Genomic DNA, 15,367 nt, shown 5'->3' on the forward strand with positions numbered 1-15,367 from the left:
CTGCATATGTGGAGGGGGATTTATATAAGCGGCACATTGCCTCAGTATTATGGTTCCCTCTGCGTCTGATCCTGTGCAGTCTGCTGCGGTCACTAAAAAAATGATAGATCTAGTAGGTGGCTATGAAATGGAGCATAGTCATTGAAATACATCACTTCACGGAGTCAGGCGAGCGTGTTTGTGTGAGTGTGACATGTTTTCAGTGGGGTGGGGAGTCTGGGTGTCTGAAAAAAAAGGGCTGCGGGTGGCTTTCTTTCTCGCGTCTCTCTCCAGCCTAGAAGTGGAGTGTCTTTCCCCCCCCATTCCCCTTCTTCGAGCTGCTGGCCCTCGGTCAGGTAACAAAAAACAACAGGATAGTATCACAGGACGGTGAAACCCAAAGTGGCCCCGCCTGCCTCCATATGTCTGTTCATGTGAATGTGTGTGTCTGCGAGGCTCTCACCCGTACCTGTCATATATCCTACTTTATCTTATTTGTTCTCAGTGTTTGCCTGTTTGCTGCACCCCTCCAAACACAAACCTCCCCTCCCCTCCCTACCCCACTCCCAACACCCTCTTGTCACACACACCCCTCTACCCAAACCCCACCACATGTATGGTCTATGTTTCTAGAGCCGTTGCTATGCCAACAGCCCACTTTCCATGCTTTAGCAGTGGGAGACACCGATCAGAACTTTAGTCCACTCTGCCTCCCACTGGCTACAGTGGACAACTGCAGGCTTCAAAGCATCAATTTCCATACCAACCCTCAAGGGGTGCATCAGAGACAGCATTGGCACAACAATTTAGCAGCTGTAGCATTTCCATGTGCCCAAATTAATACCTCTATTTTACAAATCAAGCAAACGAAAGCAAATCTTAGTTTCAGTGTTCTAGCTGGAGCGACATTATTATTTTCAACAACAGATACAGATATGCAGCTCCAGCGTCTTTGTTCTAACAGCCTAAAGGCAGCACTCAGTCAGAGGACCACCTCAGGTGCTGTAGAGCAGGGCTGGTAGAAAGGCCATTCCCCTGGCGGCACTAGCTCTTACCTGAGAATGCACCGAACCCCTGAATGTAGCATGAAGGAGAATGAATAATTGAAGATGCTCACTCCCCATCGACAGTTGGGAGGTGGAGGAGGAGGGAGGTGCCTTACTATACTTCAACCCCAATCTCTCTCCATGCTTTAGTGCTCTTTTGAGCTAATCCTCAGATTTCGGGTTAGTGTTTTACCCAGCCTTTTCCTCTCCTCTCAAACTCTGCCTGCAGTTTAGAGTCTGCGCCAAACAAACAGGCCCTGCCAGTGCAATTACCTCCCTTGGCAACTAATACAACTAACACCAATTGATGAATTTTCCCCTCCCGTCTGGAAATGGTTAACATCCCTCCTCCCCCCGTCTCACTCTGGTTCCTTTGCTGGTTAAAGTGATTGTCTGTTTGCTTGTCTTGTTTGCTTGCTTTTTCTGTCTGTCTATTTGTCAGTATATTTTTCCCCTGGTGCTGTCCTTGTCTTCTGCAAAAAAAAAAAAAAAAAAAAAAAATTGTACACATTATTACATTCAACATTACCTTTCATCCAAATTTTCAGTCAAAAGTGCCCGTCAAAATGCACAGTCCAGTTCTACCAAACAAACATTCTCTCAGTATGAAGATTAACAGAGAATGCTGGCCAGACAGACAGACGTTCTTTGGGCTCCTTGTTTTCTGCCTGTCCAAGGCATTGCCTTCACTCTCTGAGTGACAACTACTGGCATATATGATATATGCACATGTAGCCAATGCCAGGTATGTGCTTTGGCCATTGTGTCCCCAATCCACACTTTTAGAGTGTTGCTAAATGAATGGAAAATCAGGTGGCAGCATATTAAGTTAATATAAATTATATTATTTGTAGTTACTCTTCCATCTCTCTCAACACCCTCTTTTGTAACACTCTAAATGTGCACTTCCTACGGTTTTGCTACCCGTCTCTCTTTCTGTTTTAAATGATTATTATATTTTGTATAGTTTATCTGACCCTTTTTTTCTTTCCCCATACTCTATCTCATCTACCTTTTCTTTTGAGCACTGCTCCTAAAGAACAATTGTTCTTGCTCTCTTTTTCTTCCTGGTGATCAATTGTATTTATTGTCTTTTTCTTTTCCTCTCTTCGCTGTTTTTTCTCCCTTTCAGCATATGTTTGCTCCTTTGTCTCCTGTTTGAGATATTGTGTGTGCATAGTTCTTTATTTTTGTCTTTTATTCTTTGATACTTATCAGACTGACCAAACTAAGCCTCTCTTGTGTTTCCAGGCTTTCCTTCCTTCCTTCCTTCCCTATCTTTTCTTGCAGCTCTGTTTTTCTCTCTAACATGCTGGTGTTTGTAACAGTTTCACTCTCTGTTTGGTTTGGTTTCGTAACCTCACTGTTCATGCTATTAATATATGCTGTCTCTTCTAATACAGATAATTGTTTAATCTTCAGCTTGCTCTCTATTCTTACATTTCTTCGTGGACCTCCTATCTTTTCCAGTCTTTAATTTCTGTGTGCATTCATCCTTCATTATGTGTGTGCAGATTCAGCATCCTTTGTGTTTGCTCATTTCTTTTCTCTTCCTCTCTCTCTCTCTCTCTGTTTCTCTCTCTGGTCTTGTTTCCCTCTCTTCATTTACTGTTCATTTTGTTGCCTAACAGTGTTTCAGTGTTCTGCCTCTCCATGTGCCTTGACCAGTCATCTATGGATGGTTTGTGTCCAGTGTGTCACAAAACATTGGCCAGGACTTTAGCACTGGCTCTTACTTTCTCTCCGTCTTTTTTCATGCCTTAATCTCATATCATATTTTCGCAGTTTGATTATTTTACTGATTATTTTTTTCTTTCAACTTTATGAATCTCCTTGTTTTTATGATGTATGAATATAGAGGTTTTTCTCGCAGAATGTTTATCCCCCTTTAACATTATGTTACCACTATTTTTTTTCAACAATCCTCTTGTGAAGGAACTTAACATTTATTAACATTTGTACCTAAATACCAGCTCTGCCATGGGAGATCTCTGCTCTCTTGTCCCTTTATATCTTGTGTTGTTCCTGCTGATTCCCACCAACTGAGAGATTTAAACATCCACACACACACACACACCTTCACATACATTACCTTTCAAACAACACCTGTGACATTAGCTGGTCTTTTAAATGTCTGGTCCTGTTGCTATACATGTCTGTCTACTGTATATGACGTTATGTTACTATACATGTTGTTATACATGTGTGTCTCATGTTTGTCTTTAGAGGGAATAAGGGTTGGTCATGGACTGTATGGGGTGGACATTTTTTTTTTTTTTTGGTTTATCTAAACCCTGACATGTCATGTAATAGTAGTTCTATTTCGTGTTTTCTGTCTGAAAATGTGCTTGCTTACTTGTTGGAGGTAACTTTCTTGTTAGAGACATTATGGATGTTCGCCACAGTGGACATATGTATAGTCATCTCAGCCTCCAAGTGTCATCAAACAGGACTCGCAACATCAAACAGCCTCAGTTCTGGTGCCTGCTTTTAATCTGTGGAGTATTTGGCCAATTCCACTGGCTTTGTTGATGATAGCTTGCGGAAGTACAAAAACTACTTTGAAATGACAGATCCATCCAACGCGAGCTTGGACACAAATGGTCATTTTGGTTAGGCGGTTTCAAGTGCCAAACAGGTGGAGGTTTGACTCCCTGTATTCTCAGTCTGTCTTTCTGGAGATGAGTTAGATTCTCGGCAGCGGCTCATGCTGTTTTTTTGTTTCCCCGGGTCAACCTGATTTTTTACTTACAGGGGCAACAAGCCAGCAAACAGCCCCAAGGGCCAACCCCCTGATGCAGATGGCCACTCCTCTGTGACTGACCTGGCCAACTCCCTCACCGGAGACATGGTGATGGTAAGACCCTGCATTGCATGCCTCCCTCTGCTGATAAATCAGTGTGTTTGTTCAAAAGTCCCATGGCTGCATGAGGTGACTCTCCCTCCTCAGGGAGGGCTAGTGTTGCTGAGTCATCCTGCCTGCACAGCCCATGTTGATTTGAAGCTGTACAGGTGCACTAGAGAGCCACGCTAGAAAATAACACAGGCAGGCTTACAGTAGCAATCAAGCGAGACGAGTCTGCCAAGGTGACTCACTCTCTATTTGATCTAGTGTTAAATTAGACTGGAATATTTCACAGTGGCTGTGGCTGACAGATATAAACTCTGTATTGACAAATGTCGAGAGTGACTCATTATGAGTCTTTGTTATTAGAAAATTGTAGCGCTCAGCTGCAGAGGTGAAACTTCCAGCATCTGAAATCAGCAAGTTCAAGCAATGCTCTGAATGAGTGTTTGCATGCAAAGCGTCACTCACGCCAGCTTATTCAAAGTGATATAGGAAGCAGGTTTTAAGACCAGCTCCATCTGTGGCTAAGTGGGCTTATGACCCCGCTGCTTGTGTTATCTCACTTTTCCTTAAACCATTCTTCAGAAGGTGGAGCCACAGGGAAAAACGAAAGCGGGGATAAAGACAGCTGCAAGTGCAGAGCATCAACCTTGAGCTGTGCTTCCTTGGCCGTTCTGCACATGCCTCTCACGCAGTGCTCGCTCTCCCTCCCTCCCTCCGTCCCTCCGTCTCTCTCTGTCCGCTGCTCTATATCAGATAGTGGCCTTTTAGTGCACAGCAATGATAAAGCAGTCAGAGTGGCTGCAAGAGAGAATGGGTGGTCTAAAGCTCCCCTATCTTCAATCTGAGCACCTCCTGCCTCTTAAGAACATTAGTGAGGAAATTAAACTCTCTCAGTCTGCTTAATGTCAGGCTGATCTCTCTCTCTGAGCAGCCCCTTGAGTGTGTCTTGATAGAAATTCAGCTCTAAAATCTCTTGTGCCCTCACAGTTTTTCTCTGTCAAAGACATGCGCTTATGTGTGTTTATTTGTGTGTGAGTTGTGAGTGAGAGCTAATCTTCTGGACTTAACCTTTTGCTTGAGTGCATGTTTGTGTGACTGTGGCTGCATATGTTTGTGCATATACTGTACCATATATCGTTGAGATTACACCATATTTGGACTTTCCTGTGTTAATATTCAGCAGTATCAGTTTCGCATCAGCTTTGAGCCAGTCAGCTTGAGCCAGTGTTGATGCTTCATGTTCCAGTGTAAAATTGTAATACTCATACTAATTTTAATTTAGGTTTGTTTTTGTATTTTATTTTATTTATTTAATCTTATATTTCATTGGTTTTATTTTAAATAGATTAACAGATTCTAATAAGTTAATACTGTGTTGAATATTAACATTGGACCCCTTTAAATAAAATGTGTTACATTCCAAGTTGATGCTGTGAAAAGCCATTTCTCATTCAAATACATCTTATTTAGATTTAGTATCTCTTGTAGATTGTTTAATTGTTTAAGTGTTGACATTACAGATACTAAACATTTACATATGTAACATGTAGTTTATATTGCCTTAGATTAATGCTTGTCCTTCATTGGCTAATTACTGTCAGCAGAGAAGCATCAGGTAATTGCGCATTTACATTTTTCATCAGTAGACAGAGAAGCTATTGAGCTACTGCGCAAATTAGTTTTTGACCGTGCCTTTGAACTTGTGATTTACACAACCATTTGTTTATTCTTTTTTTGATCCTCATACCCTCTAAGTAACACTGAGTAAAGAGCGTTTTTTGAGTCACGCATCAACGATATGCCAAAGTTCAACAGTTTAAAGTCGCTTTTAAATAGTATCAGCAGTTTCAAGCAGCATTACATAAGCAGCACTTACATGCATACTAAGTTGATACTAAGTTTAATATTAACATTGGACACTCCAAATAAAGTACGTACTTATTTGATTGTGTTGCTGCTGTGTTTGCACCATGCAGCTGTCTCCAGGTTCGGAGGACGATGACGGTGAAGGGCCTATCAGTGAGAAGCTGGGCCGGATCCAGTTTAGCATAGGCTACAGCTTCCAGGACTCAACCCTCACTGTCAAAGTTCTCAAGGGCCAGGACCTCCCTGCCAAGGACTTCTCCGGCACCTCCGACCCCTTCGTCAAACTCTACCTGCTGCCCGACAAGAAGCACAAGCTGGAGACCAAGGTCAAGAGGAAGAACCTCAACCCGCACTGGAACGAGACCTTCCTCTTCGAGGGTCTGTGATGCTTCCAATCATCTGCTTCTAGATGATTTGTTGCTGTAATGCATGGTAACAAACAGGGGCTGAATGTGGTTGCTCAAAAACCAGACAAGCACTGATTTTGAACAAATCCATGGCGCATTCATGATCAGAACCATAATGAAATTGGGTAACCTCAATTCATGGCAATAACGAACAGTTCTTTCTCAATATGAAGAGGATATGAAGAGGATTGTGGGAGAAAGTTTGTAGACAAGGTGCAAAGGTCTAACTTTAAAGGTAAATTTCCTCAGTGATAGAACCTTTAGATACCGTCCAGTAAATAAAAGGTAGGTTTGGTGGAAAATAACTTTCTCAAGTGCTGTAAACCACAGAGAAGTTTGAGAGCTCCCAGGAATAGAGGACTGAAGTGTCTCTCACCCTGACTGACCTGGATTTGCCTCATTATAAGCACAGTACTTGGGTGACAGCACAGACGTAGAAAGGCTCAAGCACAAGCCAAGATTAGAACAATTGCTTGAAAAATAAATGAGGTATGTAGATACTACTGTATAATGATCCCTCTCAGTCACTTTCGAGATTGTTGGCAAGCCTTGCAGTTTTTGAAAGCGCATACTGGATCTGGCCAAATTGATGCCTCGAGCCTGGTCCACATTATACTTACTGGTGGTCTTGTTTTTTGCACTGTCAAGAGTGCATTTCTCACCGTCTCAGTGTTTCAGTGTCTTACTTATCTGCAGCATACACCTCAGTGTTAATCTGTTTGTCTCTATCTCAGGTTTCCCATATGAGAAGGTGAGAGAGCGCACTCTCTACCTTCAGGTGTTGGACTACGACCGCTTCAGCAGGAATGACCCCATTGGAGAGGTGTCAATCCCCCTTAACAAGGTGGAGCTGGGACAGATAAAGACGTTCTGGAAGGAGCTCAAGCCCTGCAGTGATGGCAGTGTAAGACAGCAGGGACCACAGTGATAAGTGGCCAGGAGGCTATGACTGGGCCATAGTGTGAGAAAACAGGCCTCTGGGAAGGGATGAATGGTACCAGAGGTCTACCGATGAAGAATCCTGTCTTTCAGTCTGTGGTTGTAATTACAGTCTCAGAAAAACAAATATAACGGCATTTTTAACCTAGAGTGACCGATCTGGTGTTTTCCTGAACATGTGAGGCCTGCAATTTTCCTGAAATTGTGCACTTAACAGGCTGTTCACCAGCTGAATAGGTGGCAAGTGTCCAACCTGATATCGCCAAATAAAAATGGCTTCTACAGATTTCATGTTTTTTTTTTTTTTTTTTTTTTTTTTTTAAATCTCAGTGAGGCTTCTTTTTCTAATTTATGAAACCTATAGCTGAAGTTACTTACCCAAATCCTCCACAGAACTCATTTTGATGCACTGTGACCGCAAGGCTGGTTTGCAGCCATAGCCTACAATCACAATTTATAAATAACATTGCAACCTATGCATGTTTAGGGCTTATTAAATAAATTAAATAAAGCCTCTACAAACTGATCCCAATGCGACTTGACAGAAAATGCTGAGATTCAAGCTGGAACTGACCTGGACCCTTTGTGTTTGGACTATGATTCAGAGCGCTAATTTCAGCATTTGGCCCTGATTGATGTAATTTAGGAGTGACGAGTTGGCTGCGACAGCCTGGCCTTTGGGAGGAGGGGTTAGAGCAGTAATAGTGTAAGATTACACAACAAGCTAGTGAGTAATGTGGAGTTTGATATTCCCTGATGAAATTTGAATAGTATACTAGATGACTCACACTCTTCTGTGTGTGTGCGTGTGCGTGTGTGTGTGTGTGTGTGTGTGTGTGTGTGTGTGTGTTTCTGCATGTTTGCACGTTCCTCAGGGGAGACGAGGAGACCTGCTGGTGTCTCTTTGCTATAATCCCACTGCCAACACCATCACTGTGAACATCATCAAAGCACGCAATCTCAAAGCCATGGATATCGGGGGCACCTCAGGTACAGATCCCTCTCTGTTTGCTCAGTTTGCTCTCTCTCTCTCTCTCTCTCTCGCTCTCCCCTCACTGGTCTGAAACTCTTCTTATGGCACTGGGGCCTGTGTGGCTTCACAAGCATGTCTGGCTATACTTACAGTCTTGGTCACCAGCTGGGTGTCAACACAGACAGCTCTAGTAGCTATAGCAGCAAGGTGACATTTCATCAGGGAGCTCTCTCTTTCTTTCTCTCTTTCTCCTTTTCTCTGTGAATCTGATGGCATCTTTAGCTTCCCTTGCTAAATGTGCATCTCAGCTCAGCTCAGTGGTGATTATGATGTACGGTGTCAGGTCCCATAGTGAAATCCCGTCAGTGGTACATTTTCAGAACATTACTGACTTCCCGCAGCAGTGAGAGCTTTGACTGTTTGTACTACCGTACATGTCAATGTTGTTCCAGAATTGGCACTACAAATCCCAGGCCCTATTTCCATAAATACTTCCTCATTTGTATGTTTCCTAATGTTTCCTAGCTCGGGGGACAAGTTGACCTTGAGCTCTAACTAGGTATCTGCCTCCCTGCTGCCTTTCTTGACTTTAACAATTAAGAGGGTAATTGCAAACCTGACCCCAAATCAGCTTCCATTGGCAACTCCATCCTAGTCCTGCATGCGCTCCCTGTAATTCGGTGCGCATCGTCCTCTGCCCATCCATACTGCAGATCCCTATGTGAAGGTGTGGCTGATGCACAAGGACAAGCGTGTGGAGAAGAAAAAGACGGTGGTGATGAAGCGCTGTCTGAACCCAGTCTTCAACGAGTCTTTCCCCTTCGATGTGCCCGCCCATGTGCTGAGGGAGACCACCATCATCATCACTGTCATGGACAAGGACAGGCTCAGCCGCAACGACGTTATCGGCAAGGTAACGCTTGGCATTATTTGGTTACAACAGTTGAGATCATCTTCATTGTCGTCGCTTCTGGTTTTTTCATTTGTCAAACGTCTCTTTACCCTCGCAGATCTATCTATCGTGGAAGAGCGGGCCAGCGGAAGTGAAGCACTGGAAAGACATGATGGGTCGGCCGCGTACTAACGTCGCCCAGTGGCACGCTCTCAAGGCCTGATCGCGCCGCCCAGCTTCCTCCACGGCCCCTCCCCATCTCCTGTTTTCCCTTCCCCTCCCCTTCTACTCCCGTCCTTATGCACAAGACTGACTTGCTGCCAGGCTGCGAAACACGGGTACAATTAGCCATCTGCTCTCTTAAACCTTTAAACTCTTTTCTCTTCTCTCCAAACCTCTATCTTCTCTATTTTCCTCCGACTCTCCTCCCCTCTCCCTCTGTTCCCTCTCATTCAGCCCTGTTTTAATTTCTGTGTCTACCACTTTGCCAATGGTCCCCCTGTTTCTGACTGTCTGTATGTCTGTCTGTCCTTATGCACTTCGCCTGTGAAAATCTAATGTTCTGTTTGTCTCTTTGTTGACCCTCCCTCTTTGAGAGACCCCCAGCCCCTGACCTAAATAAGGTGCCAGTCCCGTGGGATCACAGAGAATCTTAAGTATGGCATAATGATCTAATCTCATGTAATCCTACTCTATGACTATTCCAGGTAAACAATACTATACAGTATGTGCTATATGTACGTAATATAAATAGAAATTAATTACGTAATATATAGATATGGCGTATAGATTGGCAGGACCCCCTAAACACATTAGGAATATGTTTTGTCCATACCCTGCCTTATTGTCCCTCCAATGTCCATCTCTCCTGTCTTTTCATTTGTTGGCTTGTCTTTGTCGTGTGTCCCGATAGTACTATGTCCTCCCCCACATTTTGGCCCTCTTTCTTTTCACTGAAAAGTGGTTTAATGTTCAGCTGAAGTTGTAGAAAGCAATCACTGTACGGTTTGTAATGACTTTCCTGAAATCAGCTGGACTCAAAGGAATTGTTGATACTGTCTCTCTCACCCTCTCTTTTCTTCTCTATACCTTTCTGTCTCTCTCTTTTCTTGTTGTTCTCTCTCTCTCTCTCTCTCTCCCTCTCTGTCTCTCTCTCCCTCTCTCTCTTTCTCTCTCTCTCTCTCTCTCTGCCTTTCTTCCTCTGGCACAACATTAGTGAACCTTCCCCTTTCTGGACCCCTTGTCGTCTGTGTGCTGTGGGTGCTGTGCTGTAGCTCCAACAAAAGTAGAGATTAAAAAAACACTGAACCTACCGAACTGGGAAAGCAGGAACACAATAAACTTCTGAAATGGATCACTCCTGGGTTTTCCAGACAAATGCCCTGACATGGAGAGAGAAAAAAGAAGATGAAAAAAAAAGAAAAAAAAAAGAAAAAAGAAAAGCATCCCCCAAAATGCGATGATGTCATTTTTCACAAAATCACCAACTGAAGAAACTAATTAAAATGTTCTTCCAACATTAAGATGAAAATAGAAGCAAAAAGCAAGTTTTCTGGGCTATGCTGTGTGCGTGTGTGCACATGCATTTGGGTGTGTGCACACACTTGTGTGTATGTTCTGTACACTATGAATTCCTTGTGCTGCCCTGTGCTCTTGTGTTGCCCTGATATGTCAATGGGGGTTGATCTCCTGCAAGAATCCTCTGAGCTCCCACCATTTTTGACTTAACCTGTGCATGGTGTGGCTGCATTCATGTGCGCGTGTTGCTGTGTGTGTGTCTACGAATGTGCGTGTGTGTGTATATGCATGTACGTGTGTGTTCACAGGATCAACACAGTTCAGACTCGGCAAATATCTTCTTCTCTTTTCTCTTTCTCATCTTGCGCTCTTATTGCTCTTCTTACTGCCATTGTTTCCCCATCCTCCTTTACCACCCAGCGCTCCAAACGAGGGCACGGGAAATTTTATCTGCACTTTTTGAAAATGTAATAACAATAATAATGATGATGATAGTTTTGATGATGATGATTATGGTACTGATGACAATTAAGGGAGGAGTATCTGAAAGGGTGAGCAGCAGCTGGGGTGAGGCGACGTCTGCTCTGTGGCCTCAGGGTCCTGAGGTAGGACAGAGGACAGAGAGGATGGATGCAGGGCTCACATCCTCCTCTCTTTGTTCCACCCATTTTCCTCCCTGTATGCATGTGTGTGTGTGTGTGTGTGTGTGTGTGTGTGTGAGTGCGAGTGCATGTGTGTTTTGGAAGTCAACAGATTCCTGATGGCAGGCCGCAAGTGTGTGAAATGTCAGGCCAGGACAGAGAGATTTGCTTGTCGACTTGTCACATGGAGGCCAGCCAACACATCACTATTACACAGCGTGGCCATCAACAGCACGTATGGCCCGCACGGCTTAGGAGCCAAGAGTCTGGTTGCTATGTGGTTGTCATAACGTCTCTGTGGAGGGACCGGTGCATGTCTGAAAAGAGGAAGACAGACATTCTGGTGTGGTCATTGAATAAAAAAATAAGACAACAAAGCAGCTTTGTCTTTCAGTTGGTGAAAGCCAATGGATGGGTGTATGTCACAGACAAAAGGTGTGATATCAGATGTCTGAATGGTTGGTTTGATTTGATGCGACTGTGAGATAGATGCTTATAGATTATGTATCATCTTGGCCTTCAGTGCTTGAGTCCGCTGGTAAAGCTGCTTTGCTTGCAAGGCACCGTCAGCTGAACCGGACATTTATGTAACCTGGATAAAATAGCCATAATGCAGCAACATGAATACTGAAAGCCATTGAGAAATCTGCTTCTTTTAGTCTTGATGCTGTAAATGATTAGCTTGTCACAGTCATGCATGGTTGCATTATAAATTAAAAGAGGAAATTTTCTCTAATTCAATATAAACACTAGTCGACAAATGTGTCTTCACATTCATGATGCTCTGCAAAGCATCACTCCGTTCAGCTATTGAGGATTTTCACTGCCGCAGCTCAGTTTTTATTTCCTTTAAACATCTCTCAAGTTAGATTAGCTTAGCAAGCATGCATAATCATTTTGGAATTTGTGCAACTGCTGGTTGTTGTCAGGTTAGGACATTTCTTTATGCATATGCAGCATTTTGTCATTATTGTTTGTACTAAGTCCAGGCTCATCAAAATGGGTGTACAAAATGATTTTTACCCTGCAGTGGATTTGGTTTTGCTTCTTCTTGCAATAATTTGGCCACCTATTATGTTCTTGTGGTTGTTTTGATTTAACAAAGATAACATGGTCAGCAGCGGCGGCGGATGGAAGATTTGTAAATTGTAGAACACCTGATGTGTAGCCAGACAGTCTTCATGTAGTATTTCTACATGGCAGTGTGGACAGTACATGATGTACTGTGTGTGGCACATGCGGGAGTGTGTTCAGTGCAGTATGTCTCGTGTGAGACTGGGTACTGGGTGCTGGGTGCTGTGATGCGCTGATCCAGTCCAGCACCCTTCAGAACAATTGGCCAGCCGTGGAGCAGGGCCCACTGTTTTGACAGCCACTGCCTCGGGTGTCACAGCACATTACACTCCCATTAGGCGTTCAGAGAGGAGCAATATCTGCTTCCTTGGGATGGGGGTGGGGGGTGGGGTGGGGTCACAGAATTAGGGGACGTAATACTAGCTAAAAAATAATATAAACCACGGGGGGTCTCTCATTATCAACACTGTGAATATCATTGACTGGGAGGAATGATTATCAGTCAAAACAAGCAAGTAAATCAGTAGGAGGCCACTTGTGAAACGGTGATTTCACACATTTGACTATGCAGGTGTGCAGGTAGTGAGTCAACAAAATACTTATGCCATTTCCTTTCACCAAAATTGTATGTTGCTGTGATAAATTGCAATGCCGCAAGGGTTTATAAAGCTTAGTCATCAATGACTGTGTAAATTGGGGGATATGGCTTTATTCTTAGTAACATGCGGCAGCGTGTGACGCCACTGATCCTGGAAGGTAGACAGGAGGCTGCAGTGCGACTTGGCTTTCAAAAGTTGCACCACTGAGTGCTCTCCAGTTGAGAGCAGCTCAAAGTCATGTGTGAATTCAAGGCATACTCAGTTTAAAAAGTTCATTCTTTATATTTATCATCTGAGTGAAAGGCAGACAGAGTTTTTGCTGTTGTTGTTTGTTCATTTTTTTCTGTATAATTAGATTGTAGATGGTAAAGACTATAGGCTGGAGAATACTGAAGTAACTGGGGAAGAGTTATTTTGTTAGCTGTTAGAGTTTTGTTTTTATAATGTCTGGTCCAGCGTCAGTGACATTCATGTAAAAAAAAAAAATCACTGTGCTAGGAAACATTTACTTCTTATCATAAAATGATAAGAAACTTGGGTATCCTGGTGGCTCACCTGGTAGAGTGCCTACCACATATTAAGGCTGGGTCTTTACCGCCGTGGCCTGGGTTTGAATCTGTCCCTGGCTCTTTGCTGCATGTCATCGCCTCTCTCTCCTCTGCCTTTCCTGTCTCTCGCTCTCAAAATTATAAGGAACTGTGACTGGGCAATTTAAGCAGAGATTTTGCGCAGCAAGAAAAAGGAGAGACTAACTCCTTGCCACCTTCATTTGCAATCTGGAAGGAGAACAATCAAGATTTATCTACACCAGATGGCTATTTACACTCAAAGTCACAAAGTCAATTGTTAGCACTACAAATAGCATAGAAAGTTATACTTAAATTTGACAGTAATATTACCCGCACTCTGAGAGGATGCAATTTAAGAGTATAAAGTATTTATTTTAGGCCACTCAGTGTAATAAGACTCATCCATCATAGAGTGTCCAGAATGTTGCACACTCCATTAAATAACCAGATAGTCCCTAACATTGTGCTTGTTCACAGCCAGCAGTCAAACAGAAAGATTATGAAAATGGATGGGAGGCTTAGAGCTAAACAAAGTAAAGGAGAAGGTGATCATTTCTAAATTCCAGTTGTATCATAATGGCAGGTTGGTAGCCAAACAGTGAGCAGTGACCAAGCCGCTCATGAGTGTAACATGGCAGTGTCGCAGATGCTCCCAGTCAAAATATTCAGCCAGCTCGATATACTCCTTTTCCTTGTGTGCCGTCTTGGCTCCATCATTCATCATCTCCTGATTCCTTGTCGGAGCCAAGAGGTACGTGCAGGTGTGGATAATTAGTCTGCGATTGCTAAGATTTAATCCACAAAGACAGCCACAATTTCACCACAGAATCCAGGCTTTTTTACTCTTACATCAAATGGACGTTTTCCACATTTTAATGGAAGTTTAGTTTTTGCTGGCCATTTCAAACCCTTCATGTGTCACATTTCCCCTCGTGTGCTGTCTGTTTTCTTGTAGGATTTTATTCAACATTCAACACAGCCAAACTGTTTTTTTATTAGCTTGGACAGCTGCTTAGAGGGAGAGAGAAGGACAGATCTCCTCTGAGATGTTTATTCATAGATTTGTCCCCCCAAATTTATCATTGTCACGGGCAGCCATCCCTCCCTCCCTCCCTCTCTCCCTCCGTCTCTCCCTGGTTGACGCTGCACCCTGCACCTCTTTCTAAATAACCGGAAGCTTTATTGGCTGAAGGGGTCACACCTGTTTGCCAAGGGATTAGAAACATATTCTTCTGAGTCTGACAATATTGTTTGTCCTTGTCATGCGCTCATCCCTCTTCAGCTTCTCTCTTATTCTGTGACACTGGTCCCTTTTGATGGATATGCCCCTCTTAAGATGAGTGTCAATGAGTCACTGCGCTGGAGAGGTGCCTGCCTTGCTGTCGTCTGTGCCATATCGAATTAAGAATGCACTGTGCTTTTTTGGTCTTGAGGTAAATTCTAAGAGTGTATGGTTTAAAGTAGGCCTGTATTAATCTCATCATGGACCAACTGCAGTAGCTGGGAGTGTGTGTGTGTATTTTTTTCCCCCTGCAGAATCATATTAAGAAGGCTGAGTCGGCTCAGCGGTGTGGGTCTCCTTTGTCACCTTTGTGAGTTCAGCCCTGCCCAGTCAGACCTTGCCTCCCCTCGCTCACCCTTTCAATTGTTTTAAGCATCTGGTGAAAACCAATGTGACTTCTCACAATCAGGGTTCATGTAAGAATAATTAGAATGGTAACAAAACGAATATGAAAAACACTAATGAGTAATAATATATTTTTTGTTTACATTTGACTGTTGGTCAGTGTGTATGTATGTGTGTGCTTGGTGTTCTTGTGTTGGGTTTATTTCTTTACAAAAATGTGATAAGAAGAATCCTTATTCTGTTTTTGAGAACTTTATGTAAATATTGTTGGTGAAAATTAACATTTGTTGTATGCCGAGTTTTCATTTGTCACTTGAAATGATGAAGAAAACAAGAATATTCATGATAACAATGGTGATGTTGACGATGCTGAAGCTGATTATACC

General features: G+C 43.2%; 1 protein-coding gene across 2 annotated transcripts in view; it reads left to right on the forward strand.

The window, feature by feature from the left end:
- The window catches only part of syt7a (synaptotagmin VIIa), a 66,854-nt gene extending 56,464 nt beyond the window's left edge, over nucleotides 1-10,390 (forward strand). For both annotated transcript variants that reach the window (XM_030053735.1, XM_030053733.1), the window contains 6 exons: nucleotides 3,780-3,882; nucleotides 5,853-6,120; nucleotides 6,884-7,053; nucleotides 7,964-8,078; nucleotides 8,775-8,974; nucleotides 9,072-10,390. In XM_030053735.1, the coding sequence (XP_029909595.1) occupies nucleotides 3,780-3,882; nucleotides 5,853-6,120; nucleotides 6,884-7,053; nucleotides 7,964-8,078; nucleotides 8,775-8,974; nucleotides 9,072-9,176 (961 nt within the window). In that variant the 3' untranslated portion in view covers nucleotides 9,177-10,390. The remainder of the gene's footprint in view (nucleotides 1-3,779; nucleotides 3,883-5,852; nucleotides 6,121-6,883; nucleotides 7,054-7,963; nucleotides 8,079-8,774; nucleotides 8,975-9,071) is intronic.
- Nucleotides 10,391-15,367: the final 4,977 nt, after the last annotated feature.

This window comes from Myripristis murdjan, chromosome 6 (genome assembly GCF_902150065.1).
Source record: "Myripristis murdjan chromosome 6, fMyrMur1.1, whole genome shotgun sequence".
Classification (NCBI taxonomy): Eukaryota; Metazoa; Chordata; class Actinopteri; order Holocentriformes; family Holocentridae; genus Myripristis; species Myripristis murdjan.